This window comes from Moschus berezovskii, chromosome 17, assembly GCF_049115385.1.
Source record: "Moschus berezovskii isolate FMDL1 chromosome 17, NW_MosBer_1.0, whole genome shotgun sequence".
Lineage (NCBI taxonomy): Eukaryota > Metazoa > Chordata > Mammalia > Artiodactyla > Moschidae > Moschus > Moschus berezovskii.
In genome coordinates this window covers 24,891,156-24,916,022 of record NC_142476.1, presented here as the reverse complement: position 1 = coordinate 24,916,022, position 24,867 = coordinate 24,891,156, and the positions used below count along the sequence as shown (strand labels likewise).

Below are 24,867 nucleotides of genomic sequence, written 5' to 3'. Positions count from 1 at the left end.
CCACACTAACTGGTGATGATGTTGATTTCTTAACGGAAGTAAGCAGGTGCCTCTCTGCCTTAATTTAGTCACCCAAGCTAGAAGTGTGGACCCTAGCAGCATTTTAGTTCACTGTATCCTGAATGTTATAGGCTGACTCCTCAGTCACCTTTTCTCATTCCTATCCTCCAGCTCCTGGAAAATTCTTTTTATTGTGGTTCAGTCGCTAGGTTGTGTCTGACTCTTTGCAACCTCTTGGACTGCAGCACACCAGGCTCCTCTGTCCTCTGCTGTCTTCTGGAGTTTGCTCAGATTCATGTCCATTGAGTCAGTGATGCTAGCTAACCACCTTACTCTCTGCCTCCACTTTCTCCTTTTGCTTTCACTCTTTTGCAGCATCAGGGTCTTTTCCAGGGAGTCAGCTCTTTGCATCAGGTGACCAAAGTATTGGAGCTTCAGCAGCAGTCTTTTTAGTGAATATTCAGGGTTGATTTCCTTTAGGATTGACTGGTTTGATCTTGCAGTTCAAGGGACTCTCCTAAGTCTTCTCCAGCACGACAATTCAAAAACATCAATGCTTTGGCACTCAGCCTTGTTTATGCAGGTTAAATGAAATTGCACAGTCGCTGGAATGTATACCTAGTTTCCAGTCAAACCAACAGCCAAACCACCTGTCTTTGGAAGATGCCTATTTATAGATCTGTGTGTTTCTTTTCACTTCCTGGATAGAATCTTTCTGTACTCTTTGGATGAATGTCATTGTTTACCACTTCTCCAATGGTTCTGTGTCGTAGCTCATGGTAACTGGAGTCCTTGGAGTGGCTGGGGAATATGCAGCCGGACATGTAATGGGGGACAGATGCGGCGGTACCGCACATGTGATAACCCTCGTCCCTCCAATGGAGGAAGAGCTTGTGGGGGCCCAGACTCCCAGATCCAGAGATGCAACACGGACATGTGTCCTGGTGAGCTTCCCAACCCCTGGCAGCAGAACAAATAAAGCCTTTCATTCAGGGCTCCTTGTAGCAGCCCCATCATTTCAGGTCTTGAAATGAAAGTTGTATAGGCAGAGTCACCCTGAGGGTAGATTTTATAAGCCATTTGTTAATATTCACCATCTCGTTCTTGTTCACAGTGGATGGAAGTTGGGGAAACTGGCATAGTTGGAGCTGGTGTTCCACCTCATGTGGAGGAGGTGAAAAGACACGAAAACGGCTGTGCAACAATCCAATACCATCTAAAAGTGGTCGCCCCTGCCCAGGCGATGCTACTCAGGTATCCAGATGTAATATACAAGTATGTCCAGGTAAGCAACTACATTAGACTTTGGCAGGACCACATTTACAGACTTTCTGTGAATTTAAAAAAATAAAAGGTGTCACTCTGAGCCCTCAGATTACAAAATAGTGCCAACTCTGGGTGAAAGAGGGGCTTCCCAGGTGGCTCAGTGGTAAAGAATTCACCTGTCAAGCAGGAACATAGGTTTGATCCGTGGGTTGGGAAGTTTCCCTGGAGAAGGAAATGCAACCCACTCCAGTATTGTTGCCGGGGAAATCCCATGGAGAGAGGAGCCTCATGGACTACAGTCCATGGGGTTGCAAAGAGTTGGACACAACATAGAGACTAAACAATGACAGCAGCTGGATGGAAGAATTAGGAAAACGGCACTTTTCCCCTTATTGATGCAGCTCTGTGCCAAAGCTCATGCTGTATATTAGTCTCCACTTGCCCCCTCCTAGGCTCCTTTTATAAAAGGATATAGTCTTCCCCCAGCCGTAAATAGTAGTCCTGGGCTTGAAGACTAAAAAGGGCAAGGAAGAGTGGGCAAACCAGGCTGAGATTTCAGGCAGAAAAATGAGGGTGGGGCAGAAACTGAACAGCTAATAGAAGTATACACCTGGAGGCTGTTCTTTCACAGATTGAAATATAGAGAACATGAGTATAGACAGTAAAATAGGGAAAATTCAGTTTAAGGGAAAAGATTAGGGGGAGTTCAACTACTGTCATTCAAGTCATGCAATATGGCTAGACATTGAGATACAAAAATTCAGAAGGAACAGAGTTGGCATTCTAGAACTCCTGGACCTCAGAGTTTATTGGAGTCCCAAGAAGTAGAAGAAAATATTAAGGGTATTCGTCTCAAAGAATTGGACTGCCTAAGGGCTTTCAGAAGTCATAAAGAACATTTTCACACTGTTGAAACATTGGCATGCCATTGGACATTCCAAAGCTTTAAGGTTGCTTTGGACATTAAATATCCCTGAAAATCAACAAGGCCCATTTGACAGAGTGACAGAAAGGAGTTACATGAGCAGATGTATAGGATGTAAGCACGCTGAAAGAGCAAGCATCCCTCACTCAGTTGCTTAATGCGTCTCCTCAGCATGGCGCTGATCACCAACGATGTTGAGACTCTTAACATGTAGGCACAGAGATAGGTCTCATTTCAGTTGAGACATTTTGTAGTTCAATCTCTCATGGTACCAGGGACCCAGTGACAGCAGAAGTCCAAATAGGCAAATAATTTGGATTGCAGGATCTGAGAGAGAGTTTGAAGGATCCCAACTGGGTAGACAGAACTAGGAGATATCTGTTGAACACTGCGATTCAAGTTCCTCTGTGAGACTAGAGAATCAAGGTCAAAATGGGAGGCCACTCGTTAGTAACGATCTTGAGAACTAAGGAAATTAGTGATCCTACCAGCCTTCTCTTGCGCAGCTTAGGACTAAGGATAAGAACAAAAGTAGCCAACCAGGTCCTACTATGTACTTTCCTGCATCATCTTGCTGCATGGTTCCCATCACTCTCTAAACTCTCTACTCTTAGCTTCTCAGATGTGACAAGCCACCATCTCCTAAAAGGGTGACATGTGCTGTATCTTCTACCCAGAAAACCTTTCTCTGCCTTCCTTGACTTGTGTATATGCTCAGTCCTCGACTTAGCTAAGACCCAGGCAACTAATCTTCCCATCTCTAGTCTATTTTTACCTCTTTCTCAGACTTCCCTGAGTAGTAGATATCTTACACATTAGTGCATTTTACATCTATTTGTAGAATTATAATTTAATCATTATCTCCCCTGTTTAGATATAAGTGCTATGAAAGCAAGCTTCACGTCTTTTTTATCTTTCTTACCATTGTATCGTCAATACTTGACTAACAGATGAATATAATCAAGAACATGAAGGGTGAATCAATGGGAAAAAAACTGTTTCTCTCACTGGTAAAATAATGCAAAATAAAATGATGAAACACTTGACTTTTCTCAGATTGAATACAACTGTATTTCTCCCCAGTGTTTAATTTGTTGTTTATCATGCCCGACTCCTTTGCAACCCTATGGACTGTAGCCTGCCAGGCGCCTCTGTGGGATTCTCCAGGCAAGAATACTGGAGTGGGTTGCCATGTCCTTCTTCAAGGGATCTTCCCAACCTGGAATCGAACCCACGTCTCCTGCATTGGCAGGCAGATTCTTTACCACTGAGCCATCAGGGAAGCCCCAGTGTATAATACATGACAACAATATCTGAAACACCTTATGATTGCTTTAAACTATATTCGTGTGTGTGTGTTAGTCGATCAGTAATGTCTGACTCTTTGCGACCCTGTGGACTGTAACCCGCCAGGCTCCTTTGTCCATGGGATTCTCCAGGCAAGAATACTGGAGTGGGTTGCCATTCCCTTCTCAGTAAAAAGAATTAAATAATGCATATTTTTAACTAGTAGCTGCTCTGAACTCAGATACCAAGAAGGCAATGGATAAAAGAATATTGGTTTTCTGAACCATTTTTCTAGATCCCACATTTACGCCTTAGGGAAGGGGGAGCCTGGTGGGCTTCCGCCTATGGGGTCACACAGAGTCGGACACGACTGAAGTGACTTAGCAGCAGCAGCAGCAGAGGGTAACTTGTTTTTCTCTTTCTGACATGCAGGGAGCTCAGCTCAGTGCTCTGTGATGACTTAGAAGGGTGGGAGGGAGGCTCAAGAGGGAGGAGCTATATGTATATATATAATTGATTCCCTTTGTTATACAGCAGAAACCAACACATTTAAAGCACCTGGACCCCAATAAATAAATTTAAAAATAAAGAATATGGGTTTTGATGACAAGCAGATCTCTGTTTATATCCTCATTCTGCTGCTTCCTAATTAAGTAATCATGGAACAATTACTTGAATGCTCTGAACTTTATTTTCCTAGTCTGCAAACTCTGGCTATTTATTTAAACTGTGGCTATTTAAACTTACCTTATAGAATTTTTGCTAGAATGAGTTAAAATATGTGCTTCCTATAGTACATGACATGCTCAATAAACCCTCATTATTATCAACATTTCATCACCATCACCAAACACATACTTTATTTTGGCTTTGGGACTGAGCGCTGAATGTATTCTTTGGATTGTGAAATAATACTATGATGTACATAGATTGGAAGGATCCTAGATTTATGCGGGATGATGAGTGTTACATGGGAGTAGAATGTTTTGAAAGCTTATTTATTTCACCCTGAAATTCAGATGTCATATGATATTTTAAATGTTTGGAAGAAGATTTGAAGCATCTTTGAATACTGGCTTTCTTTTCTCCGATGTAATGTTGATGAAATTGTTTCCTTTCCAAGAATGTTTTTTCTTCCCGCAATAGGTGGGCCCCAGCGAGCCAGAGGAAGTGTTATTGGAAGCATTAATGATGTTGAATTTGGAATTGCTTTCCTTAACGCCACGGTCACAGATAGCCCAAACTCTGATACTAGAATAATACATGCCAAAATTACCAATGTACCTCGCAGTCTCGGTAAGTCTCTTTGCTGATAAAAGTTGTCAATAAGCCTCTTTTTAAAAACATACATTATTCTTCTTCATCTGTTATTTCCACTTAAAATTTCTAGGGATGCTACTACTAAATGAGCAGTGTAATAGTCCTTAGTTTTATCCTAATGGTAAACTCTTTTTAAAAACTGATATTTTTAGATGCTGATATTTTTGTTGTTATTCAAGTATATTTAGAATTCATCCCTTTGAATAACTTGCTGTGAATAACAACAATGGCTGTAAATATTTTGCTTTGACATCTTATTTACCCCTTTTTTCTCTAGGTCCAGCAATGAGAAAGATAGTTTCTATTCTAAATCCCATTTATTGGACAACAGCAAAAGAAATAGGAGAAGCAGTCAATGGCTTTACCCTCACCAATGCAGTTTTCAAGAGAGAAACCCAAGTGGAATTTGCAACTGGTTCGTATCAACTGAAGTTAATATCCTATTGCTATTTAAAAATATGATCGCTATAAAAGTTGGCAGTTTAGAAAAATACATTATATGTTCCCACAGAGGATAATTTCAAAGTTTTGTTGCCATCTTATCATAAATGACATAAAAGCAAGTTTATATTTTCCTATAAACTTTTACTGACATGGCTCTATAAGAGGCCATATGTTTTCAGATAGTATAGTGATGTTTATAACCTAAAAGCTTTTTTTCCTTCATCTTTCCTGTATCTGTTCTCTTTAATACCTTAGAGAGGGTTTTGAAGGCCAAGCAGAGCAGGAAGCTGAGTCATAGCTATTAATTAAAGGTTTCTGTCTTTGAACCAGAGATTCAGTTATGATATCTGACAGGGATTCTTTAATCAAAAAATTGGAAATATAAACAAACAAATCTAAAGACTTTTCACTTTAGCCTTAGCCTTAATGCATATGGATTAGCAATTCGTGGTTTTTTCCAAGGGCAGATGACTTTTTAAAGACCTTCATATGAAGTGTCTTCGAAGGTGGTCCACCTTTGCAGCAGCGATATTTAAGGTAGCAGGGCTGAGGAAAACCATAGCTTTAATCAGCCCACAGACATGTGGGTCTTTGTATGGTAATCCACTTCCTAAGATGCCTCTTTGCTATCTCTAAAAGCATCAGAAAGAACAAAGCACTGGAGCCAGACTTGTGGCTGTTGCCAGTCTTCCTGAAGCTCTGTCTGTCCCCTTCTCACAGGCAGTCAGTCCATTTCTGTGGAACTGCCTTGCTGTTGCTTGTCAGTTGAAAGTGTGGATTCCTTCACCTAATTATAGGTGTAATCAGGTGAAATTTTTGTAAAAAATGTAAAAAAAGGAATTTTAAAATCAATTTAATTCAGTAAATCTAAGTTTAATTTGGGGGCTAGGTGCTATTTTCTCTTACAATTTGTGTTTAATCAAGTTTGAAGTACAATAACATAGCTGAACTGGTATAAAAAATAAGTCTGTAATGTGCTTACACAAACCATCTTTTATAAATACACACACACATATGCATGTGTGCATGCTTAGTCGTATCTGGCTCTTTGTAACCCCATGGACTGTAGCCCGCCAGGCTCCTCTGTCCATGAAGTTTTCCAGGCAAGAATACTGGAGTGGGTTGTCATTTCCTTCTCCAGGGGATCTTCCTGACCCAGGGATCAAACTTGCATCCTGCATTGGCAGGTGGATTTTTTACTACTGGGAAGTGTATATGTATATATACATTCACACACACACACACATATATATTTGCTGTTGAAATGAATAAACTGTAATTCCTAGGAGAAGTCTTGCGGATGACTCATGTTGCCCGGGGCTTGGATTCTGATGGTGCTCTACTGGTAGATATCATCGTGAGTGGCAATGTCCTGCAGCTACAGTCACCTGCCGAAGTCACTGTGAAGGTAAAATGTTAGGGTAACTTGCCTTCACTGTTAATTGGAGTAATGGTAAGAGTAAGAGTCAAAGATCATTAAAGAAGCACAGAAAACTTGTATAGTTTCCCTTGTTCACTTTGGAGAGTAAATCTCTAAACCACTAAGGGTAGAAATAGCTATGTGGTCTTTATCTAAAAATCTTTAAGGAGAAGTCTTTAAAAGCTTTTAGTAGTTTTATGACCATGCTTATCAGTACTAAGATCAGAGCTATGTTGATTTAAGCCATTTAACTGTCTATAGAAGGCAATGGCAAGCCACTCCAGTACTCTTGCCTAGAAAATCCCATGGATGGAGGAGCCTGGTAGGCTGCAGTCCGTGGGGTCGCTAAAGGTCGGACACGACTGAGCGACTTCACTTTCACACGTTGGAGAAGGAAATGGCAACCCACTCCAGTGTTCTTGCCTGGAGAATCCCAGGGACGGGGGAGCCTGGTGGGCTTCCGTCTATGGGGTCACACAGAGTCGGACACGACTGAAGTGACTTAGCAGCAGCAGCAGCAGACAGAATAGTAAGTCTTACATAAAAGATTTTATAGACTATCCACAAAAGTATTCCAGAAATTAAAGAATGATAGCAATTGCCTTTTCACATTTTTACTTTACTCTTGACCGACAACTCTGAGTCCCTTATTAAATTCTCATGACACTAAAATTACAAAACTAAGGTAGTTACAACGGTAGGTAGGTTCAAACTTTAAGTTTGAACACTGCTATAAATTATAATTTTTATTGAGAACTGTATATTTTTAGACCCTAGGCCATTTTTTATTTTTATCTCATTCTACATATCATAGTACCCTCAAGAAGAAAAAAAAAAAAAATAGGAGCCATGCTGATCCTCAAATCCGTCTTATCATTCTTAGGATTACACTGAGGACTACATTCAAACAGGTCCTGGGCAGCTGTATGCCTACTCAACCCGGCTGTTCACCATTGATGGCATCAGCGTCCCCTACACATGGAACCACACTGTCTTCTATGATGAGGCACAGGGAAGAATGCCTTTCTTGGTAGAAACACTTCATGCATCCTCTGTGGAATCTGACTACAACCAGTTAGAAGAGACACTGGGTTTTAAAATCCAGGCTTCAATTTCCAAAGGTAATTTGGTTAAGGGAAAGTCCAGCTCTTCATGCTGTGTGGTCCTTTCTAAATGGGTAAAAGAATTTCACTGATACCATTCAAAATAAGGATGTCAAGGTACAGACTGAACGTCCCATGTTTTTCATGTGTATTGTCTATGCTTTATAAGTCCTATGGTAAGTCCAATCCAATTAGCATTCTAGTACATTTGGTTTGCTAATATGCATCTTCATATATTAATAGCATATTGGAGTTGTTACTGTTCTAGCCTATATACACAGAGCAATTTTAAAAGATATCCTCTGTCAATGATTTTTCTTTAGGTAATAAAGTCCATTTGTTCTTGTTTTGAATCTTACAAGATTTTTTTTTTAGTTCCTGAAACATGATATAAAGGTGTATCTTAACCTAGTCAAAAAAAAAAGTTTCTGTATTTTAAAAGAAAAACTGGGGAGTAATCACCAGAATTCCTGCTGGCATTTATTGTTCTTGGAAATTATAGCTTTTGAACTGTTTCCTCTTGATCTTAGTAGTCCCCCTATGCTGGTGGCTTTTGATGTATCTATATTCTGAGATATCCTTTTTCATTTTTGTTTTATTTAAATATGTATTTTAAAATTTATTTTGAATTGGAGTATAATTGCTTTACCTTGTTGTGTTGATTTCTGCTGTACAACAGTGTGAATCAGCCATAAGTATACATATGTCCCCTCCCTCTTGAACCTCCCACCCCATCCCACCTCTCTAGGTTGTCATAGAGCACTGGGCCGAGCTCCGTGTTATACAGCAACTTCCCGTTAGCTCTCTGTTCTATGTATGGTAATGTATATGTTTCAGTGCTACTCTCTCAATTCGTCTCATCCTGACCTTCCCCCGTTGTGTTCACAAGTCTATTTTCTATATCTGCCTCTCTATTCCTGCCTGCATATAGGTTCATAAGTACCATTTTTCAGTTGTAAGAGGCACCATGACAGCATTCCATATCCCACGGGGTTTTGATGCTTGGAGATACTTGCATGTGGTTATGTTATAGACACTAACTGTTTGGATGATTTTAATATTGAACTTTAGGCTCCCGTGAGTACATTTTAAATGATTCGGAGTGGTCTGGTGAGTGTGTGTTTTGCTTTGTGCTGGCTTTCCTAAAATAAATCCCAAGTAGATTTAGCCAGCATCGTTTTGTTTATCATGTTTAGCCCATAGACTCGAAATTCGTTTTCACTGTTTACCCTTCCTCCCATCAGTTATGCTTGTAACTGTTTTCTTCTTCAGCATCAGAACGGCTTAATCAAATCTGAGGTCACAGTAATGTAAGAATATATGCACATGTTTTGAACTAATCTCAGATTCATGAAGCCTCATAGCCGCATACCTTCTCCACCCACGTCAGTCACCACCACCGTATTTTACTACTGTCACGCATGTTACTTGGACAAAAGAAAAGAGCCATGGAACAAAGAGTTATATTTTCTTTTCCCCAGTAATACCTACTTTTCAAATTTAATCTCCACTTCTACTTTTTCCAGTGCTCCATACAATTTTTTAAAAAAACTTTAGCACAAGATTTTGGTTAAAATGAATTTATATTATCTGGTACTAGAGGAATTAAAATGATTTTTGAAAAGTCATATGTACTTTCTACCCAATCGTGGTAAGTCCTCTAAACTTGAAACTGATGGTCTTTATGGTTTCTATCTATTGAGGGATTTGAGTCCCACGGTAGAAGGAAACGCTGTGAGACATTTAAAACCTCTTACTCTTCTTGGATACTATGATTCTATGAATCACAGCTGATGTAGTTGCCCATTGGTTGGTATTGTTCCTGTTTGTTTTAAGAATTGTGCATCTGCGGTTTCTTTTTAAACGACCACCAGGGGGCAAGCCTGCATTCTGAGTTGCTTAACGAGCATGTTCTGTCTCTTTTTTGGGTCTAAACTATGATTACAATGCAGTTAGACTTGTACAGAGCTTGATGACAGTTCAGATTTCTAGACACAAAGATTTTGACTTACCTAGTCTAAGGTAGGACCTTGGAGTAACACAGCCTCTGAATGATTCTATTCTAGCTAGTCTTTACTATATGATCCAAACTTAGGTTGCCCACATCATAGTGACTGTAAGGAAACCTTCATACTTATTGAAAACACAGATTTCCCAGGCTTCCTCCTTTGCCATTCTGACTGGGGTAGAACCAAAGGATCTATATTTTTAATAACCTCTCCAATAGATTATAGTATCAGTAAAGTTTGGCAGTTATTAATCTATAAATATCCTAACTTAGTATACTGATAGAAGTGACTGCAAGGAAGAGCATCAAAATCTTGGCAGTAGTTTGTCTCAAGTGAAAAGGGTACAGAGAATTTTATACTTATCAATGTTTTGACAATTATATATTACCATAACACACAAACAAACATTTTGTATTACCTTCCTACTATGTCAAAAAAGAAAATCACGATATAATTCAAAGTCATGTTCTTTAACTACAAGACAAAGAATAAAAGGAAAATATGTATTTTATGTACTTTGATATGAAAATCTTTGGACATTATAGATAGAAGTATTTATATGGCTGAACCAATATTTAGAGCCCAAGTATGATGTTTAAAAACAAACAAACAAAAAAATTGAGTAATTCTTGGTAATATTCCGACTAAAACAATGTACAATGAACCATCCATTTACTTGACAGTTGCATTCCTGGAAAGTTCATTGTATATTTTAATCACACAAAAAAATGTTTAATAATTGGAAGATGAGTTCTAGCCATAGATAATTACAAACAGCTTTCTGGATTCCACAAAAATCTTTTGGGGAAAGGGACACATCTTCATCTTGCATCCAATCCCACACAATGCAATATTTAAAACCTTCCCTGGGGTCCACCCCAGTCACAAAATAGGCTTCCTATTAAATCTTGTCATCCTCAGGACAACCAAAGACTCTCCCAGAAAACTTCCCAGATGCCACCTCATGGAAGCTATCTCCCTGTTTAGAACCAAAAATCTAACGCTTCTATAAGATAATAACTTATATTTATGTGACACATTTTTCCACAACTGTGGCCCCAACACAATGCTGTACACAACACACTGGCTACATTAAGGCATATGTAAATAAGTGAATAAAACTGAAGCATGAATTATAACCACCTGAACTGTATTCCTTTTAAAGCTTTATGTTGGGGTATAGTTGCTTTCCAATATTGTGTTAGTTTCTGCTGCAGAGCGGAGTGAATGAGCTGTGTGTATACATATACCCCTCCCTGACCTCTAGGTCATCACAGAGCACTGAGCTGAACTCCCTGCACTACACAGTGGGCTCCCCCATCTGTTTTACACACGGCAGCACGCATATGTCAACGCCAATCTCCCAATTCATCCCGCCAACCTCTCCCCCGGCCGTGTCCACACATCCATTCCCTACATCTGTGCCTCTATTCTGCCCTGCAAATAGGTTCATCTGTACCATTTTTCTAGATTCCATATACATGTATCAATATCAATATTTTTTTCTTACTTCACTCTGTGTGACAGACATTTCTCTAAAGAAGACATACAGATGACCAAGACACACGTGAAAATATCAAAATTAATAATTATTAGAGAAATACTGATCAAAACTACGATGAAGTATTACCATCTCACACAGGTCAGAATCGCCATCATCAGAAAATCTGTAAATAAAAAATGCTGGAGAGGATATGGAGAAAAAGAGAGCTGTCTTGCACTATTTGTAGGAATGTAGATTGATACAGTCGCTATGGAGAACAGTATGAAGGTTCCTTAAAAAACTAAAAATAGAACTACCATATGACCCAACATTCCACTACTGAGTATTTGCCCTGAGAAAACCATAATTCAAAAAGACATCTGCACCCAGTAATAATCACAGCACTATTTACAATAGCCAGGACATTGGAAGCAACCTAAAGGTCCATTCACAGATGAATGGATAAAGAAGATGTAGTACATATACATAATGGAACATTACTCTGCTGTAAAAAGAAATAAGATTGGGTCATCTGAATCCTATTCTTGAGTTCAGTGGTTGAAAGTCACACAGACTTGCATCTAAGTCCTTCTTCCAGATTATAATTTTATTACCTTTGACTTTAGGTTACTTACATGACCTCAGTCTCAAATTCTTCATCTTAAAATTGATTATGATGGGACTCGGGGAATTCTGAGATTTAAATGTAATCTAGCACACGAAGCTCACAGTACTCTAAGACAGTCAACAATCATTTAGCAAACATTTCTATCCCATCCATCCTGCCCCCATTCCCTTGAAGGTGCAGGAAGGCTTGGATACTCTCAGGGTCATTTTTACACTTGGAGAGGAAATGGATCATGAACCTTTGCTTTCTCTTCAAGGTTTTAAGCAGTTTGATTGCCTAGAAATAGCAAGTATGGCTTTAGCTTTCTAGTCAAGGAACTATATTCACTGGAGTAGTATTTCTTCCACCCTCCACAAATATGTATGAGAGTTTTGAACAGTGTCATGGTCTCAGCAGGGCTTAAATAATTTTGAAATCAGAGACTCCAAAGTAGAATGAATATGAAAAATAAATACCCAGACTCACTCTATGAAGAACACCTAAAGCAATAAAAGGAAACCATCTCATGTATTTGCATTGAAGGAAAATCTAATTTCTAAGAGATTGAATAGAAACTCAGTGTATTATATGACTTAAATAAAATTCCTCTTAAGAGAAGTCTATTATGTCAGTAATTGTCTTTTAAGGTGTGTATGTGTGTTTATATTACTTTGGTAACTTGAAAATGAGTTTAAGTGTTTGCATCTCATTAATGTTTATATTTGTAAAATAACTTACATCCGTCAAAACAGAGTTACTTCCTAAGAAAAGAGATTCCCCAAGCTACCTATTCTTGTTAATATGTTTTCTTCTAACACTAATCTGACATCTGTTCCATAATGATATGCCTGTTTCTTCTTGCTTTGACTACATGGAAAGGAGAACACTTGGTTACACACAGAGGAACTTTGACCCAGATGCTTCACTGTGCAAATGGAAATTGACAAAAGGAGAGGTTTTCTTCATTAGAGTTTGTTTTTCACTGGCATAAATTATTTTAAGGGTTTTCAAAATACCATTCCAACTTCTTGAACAGAGAAAGTAAATGGCTGGAAGAATAGGATTTTGCCTGTGGTTATGCCTGGCAGTCACATTGATTTGTATTATTTTTTGTTATCAAAGAATAATTTTCTTTTGATTCATGTAAACTACTTAAGCAGAAAATCTGCTTCCATTGGCCGCTTGCCAGCAATCTCTGTACTATGATTCATTTAGTTCTTGGTTGAGAAACAGGAAAATTTTTCCATTCTGCTTGTTTTCACCTATTGCATTTGCTGTGTCATGTGTTCCACTTTTGGCATATCTTTCCAGGGAGGATGGTTCTGGAAAGAAATAAGGTGCTAAAGTTCTAACAAGTCAGTTAATTTTGCTTTTGTCTCTGTGATAGGAGAACGCAGTAATCAGTGTCCCTCTGGGTTTGCCTTAGACTCGGTCGGACCCTTTTGTGCTGGTAAGTACAAGAATAAATGATCCATTTTTGTTTTTCATAATCTGTTCATGCTATCATTAATGGACATTTACTGTCATTTTGCTAGATATTTATTAACCACAGTAGTCCTCTGTCTCATTTTACAGGTGAGGAAATTGAGATGTGAAGAAGTTGAGTGCCTAAGTTCACTCAGCTATCAGATGGCAGAGCTAGATTGGAATTTAAGATAGATACAAAGCCCGTGCTGTTTCAGTTAGTTCCACAATCAAGTGTGTCAGGGATCATGATCAAGTACAGGGGTAGATTGAACATAGGAACCAAACGCTGGACTATGTTTGGCCACCTGATTGCATGAATGTGAAACAGCAGTAATTCAACTCTAAGTCACCTAACCCTGGAATTGCCCGGTTGTAGCACAGGGCTGGATTGTGGGTGGAGGACTGATGACTAAACCTGCCTTGTGCCATCCACGTGGCAGTGCAAGAGAGTCACAGATAAGTAAACAGCTAAATAAATGGCTTGAGGAGCTCAAACTGGCATACACAGTGCTTTTCTTTTTGCTGGTATGCAATGGAACATCATACAGTGATAAAAAGGTCATCTTTAGAAGCTGTACTGCCCAGGTTCAAATCTGCCGATAATGACCTATGTGACCTATGTGACCTTCAGCAATTTAGTTAACCTCTATGTTCCTCAGTTTTAGCATGCAAATGAGAATAGGAATAAAAATACTTATTTCCTAGGAATGTTGAGATGAGTTAACATAGATATAATAAAAAAGCATTTCAGTCACAGTAAATGGTCATTATGTCTTAGCTTTCATCATTGTTGTTTTAAAATTAATCCAACCACTGTCAGAGATGTGAGGACCCAAAAGTAATTTCATTTTGTGTTTCTATTCTGTGGCACACGGAGCATTTTCTGTTATATTGGATCCGTTCATTGGCCTCTACAGGCAATTCTTTCCACCCACTTTAATAACTCCTTGAAAGCAGGGCTTCTTCATACTAATTGGGTCTTTCTTCTTCTAGATGAAGATGAATGCGCTGCAGGGAATCCCTGCTCTCATTTCTGTCACAATGCCATGGGAACCTATTATTGCTCGTGCCCCAAAGGCCTCACCATAGCTGCCGATGGAAGAACTTGTCAAGGTAGTTACACAGCTAAATCTAATCAACACATTTAAGCAATGGGCATGGCAATCTCTGACCAAGGGAAAGCATGGAAGACCAAGGCTCTTCTTTATTACTCCTTCTGCCTCTGCCTTCATTAAGTTGAAAAAGTAAGACAGAGAGAAGACTGCTCACACACTGCCTTCATATAGGGCACTCTAATGGCCGGGGATGCCTCTAATGGTTCACTCAATCCCCACAACACAATGATGAGAGGCAGGCAGGCCTATTACCATATGCATTTTACAGGGATAACACCAAGGAAAAATAAGGTTATAAAGAATTTAAGTGAACTGCACAATCCCAGTCGGACTTGAGGAACATTAAAAAAAGAAATCACACATTTCTATCAGATTCTAGGTATGCTTCAAAGTTAGAAATTGTATAGGAGCCTAATTTGTAAATAAAAAATGAAAGGAAAGGATTTCTCCCTCTGTGCCCAAAGAGGCCTCCCTCCAAATACAAAAGACAGAGGGAGTAAGGACGTAAGCGGACATAGGAATAACTTCTATGGGAATGTCCAGTATGGACTGGGCACTTTGTATACATTATTTCCTTTAATTTTTAAAACAGTACTGAGACAGGTATTATCCTCATTTTACAAATGAGAACTCAGATGTTAGAAAGAAGTACCTTTTTTCAGTCACCTAATTTATAAGTGGTCTGATGGATGGCTTGGTCTTTGAAGATCTACACACTGCCCTGCTATGAGCTTGTCAGCTCTTCAACTCATCTGAAGGGACCTACCCCAAAATTCAACATTCTTGCTCTTGTGTATTTCAATTGTCACTCATTGCTTTCCTTATTCTTATTTCACAGCAGGTTCTTAAGTTGGTTTTTTTTTCCCACTCCCCTTAGTTAAATGAATCACTTTGTTGCAGATATTGATGAGTGTGCTTTGGGTGGATACACCTGCCATGCTGGTCAGGACTGTGATAATACCATTGGATCCTATCGCTGTGTAGTCCGCTGTGGAATTGGCTTTCGAAGAACCAGTGATGGGCTGAGTTGTCAAGGTACACAGATGGAAGCCCTTGCTTTATCTTCATTATACTAAGAGTTAAAAACCCTGCCTATTGGACCATTTAGGGTGAACTCCATTTAACAGATTGAGCTTCATAGTAAAATATTTAAATGTAATATTCTATGGCTATTTTAAGTATTTGTAACACAGTGATTTTGAATAAAACTTGCCTATTATACTTGAGAGAGGAGATCATACAGCATGATCTTAATAGAATCTGTTTCATACTTGAGATGCAACAGATGTACAAGAAAGACTTCTTAGCGCTCCCCTCACCTGAGTAAAAGCAGAAACTTCTGAGAAATGACCGTGACTATCAGTTACCTCTTCAGGGTAGAGTCTAGTCCCAGGAGAGAGACATGGAGTAACCCTACCATAAATCTCTCCTGCAGGGTATTTTATGATCCTGAAGAAGGTGCAAAATCAGTCATCCTTGTACAGACAAACATTATCATACAGTCTCTTTTATCTCATTGTTTTATAAGGAACCCTGTCTGTTCTTCTCATAGAAGCCAATTATCCCCTCTTCATTTCTGCTGTTAAGTCTGGTTTATAAGCCTTTAACTTTCACCATGAACCATGTTACTTTTTTGGTTGGCACCTATATGCATAGAAATAAACCTTTTCTCTTATTAAAAAAAAACCTCCATTTCATAAGACTACTATTTATTGCAGGACTTTTGGTATAAAACTTACTTTCTAGAGGAATTTTAGATTCACAGCAAATGTGAGTAGAATAGAAAGAGATTTTCCAAATTCTCCCTGCCCAAACTCCTTCACAGCCTCCCCTACTATCAAATTCCTTCTAGACTGGTACATTTTTTACCAAGGATAAACCTACACTAACACATCATTACAACCAAAAGTCCATTGTTTACATTAGAATTTACTCTGATGTTCTATATTCCAGTGTCATGTATCCTCCATTATAGTATCATGCAGGATTGTTTCCCTACCCAAAATATCTATGCTTCTCCTAGTCATCCTTCCCTCCCCCAACCTCTGGGAACATTGATGTTTTTATTGTCTCTCTAGCTTTACCTTTTCCATAATGTCATATAGTTGGAATTATGCAGTATTTAGCCTTTTCAGATTAGCTTCTTTCACTTAGTAATATACATGTATGTTTCCTCCATGTCTTTTCATTGGTTGATAGCTCCTTTCTTTTTAGTGCTGAAAAATAATCCATTGGGTGACTCTACCACAATTTATTTATCCATTCACCTACCACAGGGCATCTTGGCACTTCCGAGTTTTAGCAGTTATGAATAAAGCTGCTGTCAGGATTTTCCAAAGAAAGACAGTGGATACAAAGCTAAATTCTTATCAATAGTAAAAAGAATGAATGAATTATGGCATGCTGGAGAAGACTCTTGAGAGTCCCTTGGACTGCAAGGAGATCCAACCAATCCATTCTAAAGGAGATCAGTCCTGGGTGTTCATTGGAAGGACTGATGCTAAAGCTGAAACTCCAATACTTTGGCCACTTCATGCAACGAGTTGACTCACTGGAAAAGACTCTGATGCTGGGAGGGATGATTGGGGGCGGGAGAAGGGGACGACAGAGAATGAGATGGCTTGATGGCATCACCAACTCGATGGACATGAGTTTGAGTGAACTCCGGGAGTTGGTGATGGACAGGGAGGCCTGGCGTGCTGTGATTCATGGGGTCACAAAGAGTTGGAACCGACTGAGTGACTGAACTGAACTGATACCATAAACCACTGTGTTGTCATTAAAAAAAATGGAATGAAGCTCTGCTGTTTGGCTTAGAGGGATTTCCATGAGACATCCTTTAGTGAAAACAATAAGTTGTAGGAAAGCATATGTAACTTGTGTAGAAAAGATTATGTGACTGGAAAACAAACAGTAACAAAAGAAGAAAGGAAGTGTATTTATATATTTAGGGATAGCTACGGGTATATATAAAAGAAATATGTTATCACCATTTCTGTTTTAACTGTAGATGTTATTTATATTAGGTTGTTAATGTAGGTTCGCTTTGGTGAACAGAAGGGTAAAAAGGATAAAAGAGGCCAAGCAAAAGAAGAAAAACTGCACAAAGAAAACCTTCTATAGGTATATGATCACAGAGCAGGGAGCACACAAAATGGGGGAGAAGAAGGACTTGAACTCACCTCCTCTCATGAAATCACCAAACTTACAACTAACTGCCAAATGAAAAAGACTGACACCTACCAAAAAAGATATTCTGCACACCCGTAGACGAAGAAGAAGCCAAAGTGAAATGATAGAAGGGGTACCTGGTGGACAACCCACAAAGTGAAAAATATTTATATCACAGAGGTTCTCCCATGGAGTGAGCGTTCTCAGCTCCACATGTCAGGCTCCTTAGCCTGTGAGTCTGACATTGGGTGGAGGAGCCCCCAGAGCATTTGACTTTGAAGGCCAGGAGCTCCACAGGACTGGGAGAAACAGAAATTCCACTCTTGGCGGGCACACACAAGGTTTTACATGCCCTGGAACATAGTAAAGCAGTGACTACATAGAGCCTGAGCCACACCTACCTGTGGGTCTCAGAGGGTCTTTTGGAGGGGAGGGGTCAGCTGAGGCTCACTATGTGGGCAAGGACACTAGAAGCAGAGGCTCCAGGGAATATTCATTGGCATGAGCTTTCTCAGAGGTCTCAATAGCAAGACCTGGGCCCACCCAACAGACTGCAGGCTCCTGTGCTTGGACACCTCATGCCAAACAACCAACAGGGTGAAAACGCAGACAGACTGCCTAAAGCCTGAGCTCACAACTATCTTTAAACATACCCCTGACATGGCCCTGCCTACCAGAGAGACAAGACCCAGCTGCACCAGTGGGCAGGCACCAATCCCTCCCACTAGGAAGCCTGTACAAGCCTCTGGACCATCATCATGCAGCAGAAGCAGATACCAGAAGCAAGCATAATTACACACCTGCAACCTGAGAAAAGGAGGCCACAAACACAGAAAGTTAGACAAAATGAGTCAGCAGAGAAGTGTGTTCCAACTGAAGGAACAAGATAAAAGCCCAGAAGAACAATGAAGTGGAGTAAGGCAATCAGACTGAAAAAGAATTCAGATATGACAGTAAAAATGATCCAAGATCTCAGAAGGACAATGGAGGCACAGACAAAAGATACCCGAAATGTGTCACAAAGACCTAGAAAGCTAAAAACAAACAAAAAAACACAGAGTTGAGTGATACAGCAAGTGAAATGAAAAATACACTAGAACAATTAAAAAAATACACTCGACAGAATCAGTATCAGAACAAATGAGGCAGAAGAGCAAGTTAAGTGAACTGGAAGAGAGATTGGTATTGGTGGAAATCACTGCTCCAGAACAGAATAAGGAAAAAATAATGAAAAGAAATGAGAAGAGTTTAAGAGACCTCTCAGACATTAAAGCACCAAAATTCACATTAAAGGGGTCCCAGAAGGAGAAGAGAAAGGTCCTGAGAAAATATTTGAAGAAATAGCCAAAAGCTTCCCTAACCTGGGAAAGCAGACATTCAAGTCCTAGAAGCACAGAGTCCCATACAACGATAAACCCAAGGAGGAAAACGCCAAGATACATATTTATCAAACTGACAAAAATTAAAGACCAAAGAGAAAATATTAAAAGCAACAAAGGGAAAGCAGCAAGTAACATACAAAGGAATCCCCATATGGTTATCATCTGACTTTTCAGCAGAAACTCTGCAGCTTGAAGGGACTGGCATGATATATTTAAAGTGATCAAAGGGAAAAAAATCTATAAACAAGAATACTCTACCCAGCAAGGCTCTCATTCAGATTCAACAGAGAAATCAAAGATTTTATAGACAAGCAAAAGCTAAGAGAATTTAGCACCACCAAACCAGCTTTACAACAAATGCTGAAGAAACTTCTCTAGGCGGAAAAGAAAAGGCCACAACTAAAAAAAAAAGGAAATTATAAATGGGAAAGTTCATCAGTAAAGTCAAACAAACTGTAAAGATAGAAAATCATTTACAAACAAAAATGGTATCAAACCAGCAATCATGAGGAGAGTACCAATGCAGGATATTGGAAATGCATTTGAAATCAAGAGGCCAGCAACTTAAAACAATCTTGTATGTTTATAGACTGCTATATAAAAACCTCATGGTATTAATACTGCAAACCAAAAATCTATGATAGATATATACACAAAAAAGAAAGATCAATCCAAGCACAACACCAAAGATCGTTCTAAAATCACAATAGAAGAGAACAAAAGAGGAAGGGACCTACAAAGGCAAATCCTAAAGAATTAACAAAATGGCAATGAGAACATACATATTAATAAATACTTTCATCTATATTGTCTAAGAGACCCACTTCATATCTAGAGACTATACAGACAAAGTGAAGGGCTGGAAATAGGTATTCCAGGCAAATGGAAATGAAAGCTGGAGTAGTGACAGTCATATCAGACAAAATAGACTTTAAAATAAAGACTGTTACAAAAGACAAAGAATAATACTATATGATCAAGGGATCAATCCAAAAAGAGATAATAGTTGCAAATATACATGTACACAACATAGGAGCACCTCAATATATAAGACAAATGCTAACAGCCATAAAAGCACAAGTCAACAGTAACACAAGAATAGTGGGGGACTTTAATGCCCGCTTACCTCAATGAATGGATCAGAGAAAAAGGTCAATAAGGAAACATAAACCTTAAAGGACACATTAGACCTGATGGACTTAATTCATATTTATAGAGCATGTCATCCAAAGGTAGCAAAATACACATTCTTCTCAAGTGCACATGGAACATTTTCCATGATCGATCACATACTGAGCCACAAAGAAAACCCTGGTATATTAAATTGAAATTTCTTTTGCAACCACAGCACTGTGAAATTAGACATCGACTATATACATAAAAAAAAAATCTGCCGAAAACACAAACACATAGAGACTAAATGACACACACACACAAAAAAAGGACCATTGAAGAAATCAAAGAGGAAATCAAAAAAGACTCAGACAAATGAAAACACAACAATCCTAAAACGTTGGGATGCAGCAAAAGCAGTTTAAGAGGGAAGTTTATAGCAATACAATCTTACCTCAGGAAACAAGAAAAATTTCAAATAAACAACCTACCTTACACCTAGAGCAACTAGAGAAAGAAGAACAAACAAAACCCAAAGTTAGAAGGGAATAAATCATAAAGATAAGAGAAAAAGTAAATGAAATACAGACCAAAAAAAAAAAAAATAGAAAAGATGAGTTAAACTAAAAGATGGTTCTTTGAAAAAATAAAATTGATAAAGCTTTAGCCAGACTCATCAAAAAAGGGAGAGGCCTCAAATCAATAAAATTAGAAATAAAAAAGGAGAAATTACAAATGACACCACAGAAATACAGAGGATTGTAAGAGACTACTACAAACAACTATATGCCAATAAATTGGACAACCTAGAAAAAATGAACAAATTCTTAGGAAGGTACAGTCTCCCAAAACTGAATCAGGAATAAATAGAACAGACCATAGCTCAGTTGGTAAAGAATATGCAGGCAATGCAGGAGTCTCAATTCCTGGGCCAGGAAAATCCACTGGAAAAGGGATAGACTACCCACTTCAGTATTCTTGGGCTTCCCTCGTGGCTCAGCTGGTAAAGAATCTGCCTGCAATGCAGGAGACCTTGGTTTGATCCATGATTGGAAAGATCCCCTGGAGAAGGTAAAGGCTACCCACTCCAGAATTCTGGCCTGGAGAATTCCATGGACTCTATAGTCCATGGAGTCACAAAGAGTCAGACATGACTGAGTGACTTTCATGAACAGACCAATCACAAGTACTGAAATTGAAGCTCATTCAATGGGGACGCCATCACTTTGATACAAAAACAAGACAAAGACACCACAAAAAAAGGAAAACTTACAGGTAAATATCACTGATGAACACAGATGCAAAAACCCACAACAAAATATTAGCAAACCAAATCCAACAATACATTAAAAGAATCATATACCATGGTCAATTGGGATTTATCCCCGGGATGCAAGAATTTTTTTAATATCTGCAAATGAATTAGTGTGATATACCATAGGAACAGACTAAAGAATAAAGCCATATGACCGTCTCAATATACGCAGAAAATCTTTCGACAGAAATCAACATCCCTTTATGAAAAAACTCTCCAGAAAGTGGGGATAAAGGGAACTTAACTCAGCGTAATAAAAGCCATATGACATACCCACAGCAAACATCATGCTCAATGGAGAAAAACGGAAAGCTTTTCTTCTAAGATCAGAAACAAGACAAGGATGTCCACTCTCACCACTTTTATTCAATATAATTTTGCAAGCCCTAGTCACGGAAGCCAGAGTAGAAAGAAAGAAAAGGAATGCAAATTGGAGAAGAAGATGTAAAACTGTCACTCTTTTCAGGTTGCTGCTGCTGCTGCTAAGTCACTTCAGTCGTGTCCGACTCTGTGTGACCCCATAGATGGAAGCCCACCAGGCTCCCCCTTCCCTGGGATTCTCTAGGCAAGAACACTGGAGTGGGTTGCCATTTCCTTCTCCACTTTTCAGGTTACATTATACTATACATAGAAAATACTAAAGGAAGCTACTAGAGCTCAAAAATTTATTGGGGAAATTTTCAGGATACAAAACTAATACCTGTTTTGTATTTTGTCTATTGCATTTCTATATACTAACAGCAAAAGATTAGAAAAAATTACAGGTTATTTAAGAATAAATTAAGGAAACAATCCCATTTACCATCACAGCAAAAGATTAAAATGCCTCAGAATAAACCTACCTAAGGAGGTAAAAGACTTGTACTCTGAAAACTACAAGATGCTGATGAAAGAAATCAAAGATGATTCAAGTAAATGGAAAGATATACCATGTTCCTGGATTGAAAAAGTCAACATTGTCAAAAAGACTATACTACCCAAGACAATCTACAGATTCAATTCAGTCGCTATCAAAATATCAGTGACATTTTTCACAGAACTAGAACAAATATTTTTAAATTTGTATGGAAACATAAAAGACCCAAAATAGCCAAAGCAATTCTAAGAAAAATGGAGCTGGGAGAATCAGGCTCCCTAACTTATACTGCAAGGAGATCCAACCAGTCTATTCTAAAGGAGATCAATCCTGGATGTTCATTGGAGGGACTGATGCTAAAGCTGAAACTGCAATACTTTGGCCACCTCATGCGACGAGTTGACTCACTGGAAAAGACTCTGATGCTGGGAAAGGTTGGGGGCGGGAGGAGAAGGGGACGACGGAGAATGAGATGGCTGGATGGCATCACCGACTCTGTGGACATGAGTTTGAGTGTACTCCGGGAGTTGGTGATGGACAGTGAGGCCTGGCGTGCTGTAATTCATGGGGTCGCGGAGAGTCGGACACGACTGAGCGACTGAACTGAATTGAACTGAACTTCAGATTATACCAGAAAACTACAGTAATCAAAACAGTGTGGTACTGCCACAAAAACAAATATAGATCAACAGAACAGGATAGAAAGCCCAGAAATAAACCCTACACACCTATAGCCAATTAATTTATAACAAAGGAGGCAAGAATATATAATTGAGAAAAGACAGTCTCTTCAATAATCAGTTCTGGCAAAACTGGACAGCTGCACATAAAAGAATAAAGTTAGAACATTCTCTAACACCAAATACAAAGATAAACTCAATGGATTAAAGGCTAAATGTGAGACTGGACACTATAAAACGTAGAGGAAAATGTAAGCAGAATACTCTCTGACATAAATCACAGCAATATATTTTTGGATCTACCTCCTAGAGTAATTGAAATAAAAACAAACAAATGGGACATAATTAAAGTTGAAAGTTTTTACACAGCAAAGGAACCATAAACAAAACAAAAAGATAACCCACAGAATAGGAGAAAATATTTTCAAATGATGCAACTGAGAAGGGATTGATATGAAAACTGCTCATGTAGCTCAATATGAAAAAGCAAACAACCCAGTCAAACAATGAGCAGATCTACGTAGACATTTCTTCAGAGACATACAGATGGTCAAAAAAGCACATGAAAAGATGCTCAACATCACTATTAGAGATATGCAAATCAAAAGTACAATGAGGTATCACCTCATACCAATCAGGACGGCCACCATTAAAAAGCCTACAAATAATAAATGCTGGAGAGGGTACGGAGAAAAGGGAATACTCCAACTGTTAGTAGGAATATAAATTGGTACAGCCACTATGGAGAACAGTATGGAGGTTCCCTAAAAAACTAAAAATTAAACTACCATATGATCCACCAATTCCACTCCTGGGCATATATCTGGAGAAAATAATTTGAAAAAACACGTGCACCCCAGTGTTCACTGCAGCATTATTTACAGTAGCTAAGACATGGTACCAACCTAAATGTCCATCTATACATGAATGGATAAAGATGTGGTACATATATACAATGGAATATTACACACTCATAAAAAGAATGAAATAATGTCATTTGCAGCAACACAGATTATCATACAAAGTAAATAAACTAGAGAAAGACAAATATTATTTGATATAACTTATACATTTGATCTAAAAAGATGATATAAGTGAGCTCATTTACAAAGCAACCAGACCCACAGACACAGAAAATAAACTTATGGTTATCAAAGGGGAGAAGAGGTGGAGGAAGAGATAAATGAGGAATTTGGGATAAAGATACACACAGTACTATATAGGCTTCCCACGTGGTAAAGAGTCCTGCCAATGCAGGAGACATAAGAGATACAGGTTTGATCCCTGGGTCAGGAAGATCCCCTGGAGTAGGAAATGGCAATCCTTTCCAGTATTCATGCCTGGAGAATACTAGGGACAGAGGAGCCTGGCATGCTAAGGTCCATAGGGTCACAAAGAGTTGGACACGACTGAAGTGACTTAGCACACATGCACATATATAATAGAGATAATCAACAAAGACCTCCTGTATAATACAGGAAGCACTACTCAATACTCTGTAATAAGCTAAATGGGAAAATAATGGATATATGTATATATGTAACTGAACCACTTTACTATACCACTGAAACTAACCAACACTGTAAATCAACTATAGCCCAATGCAAGATAAAAATTTAATTTAAAAAAAATGTTAACACATTTGTGCATTTATATGACATGTACAGATTTTGAAAGATTAAATTAGAAGACCTGAAAATAAGAACAAAATAAGACACTGGAAATCTCAAATTTAGAAATGTAAGATGAGAACACAAAGACCCTAAAATATGTTTTGTTCTTCTAAGGGTTTGGAATAAGACAGTAGAGAAGTGGCAAGAGCTTGAAGTGAGTATATACCTGAGAGAGGGACTCTGTTGAGAAAGGAAAGACATGATTATGGCTACAGGGTTATAGGAAAGATG

The 24,867-nt window shown here is 38.7% G+C and overlaps 1 protein-coding gene across 6 annotated transcripts in view; it reads left to right on the top strand.

The window, feature by feature from the left end:
• HMCN1 (hemicentin 1) overlaps positions 1-24,867 on the top strand; it is a 540,326-nt gene that overhangs the window by 488,132 nt on the left and 27,327 nt on the right. For 5 of the 6 annotated variants that reach the window (XM_055419093.2, XM_055419092.2, XM_055419094.2 and 2 more), the window contains 9 exons: positions 774-944; positions 1,115-1,285; positions 4,625-4,774; positions 5,076-5,213; positions 6,529-6,650; positions 7,546-7,783; positions 13,252-13,314; positions 14,325-14,444; positions 15,347-15,481. In XM_055419093.2, coding sequence (XP_055275068.2) covers positions 774-944; positions 1,115-1,285; positions 4,625-4,774; positions 5,076-5,213; positions 6,529-6,650; positions 7,546-7,783; positions 13,252-13,314; positions 14,325-14,444; positions 15,347-15,481 — 1,308 coding nt within the window. Of the gene's footprint in view, positions 1-773; positions 945-1,114; positions 1,286-4,624; positions 4,775-5,075; positions 5,214-6,528; positions 6,651-7,545; positions 7,784-13,251; positions 13,315-14,324; positions 14,445-15,346; positions 15,482-24,867 lie in introns of those variants that run through there. The other variant, XM_055419097.2, reaches the window with a different exon arrangement.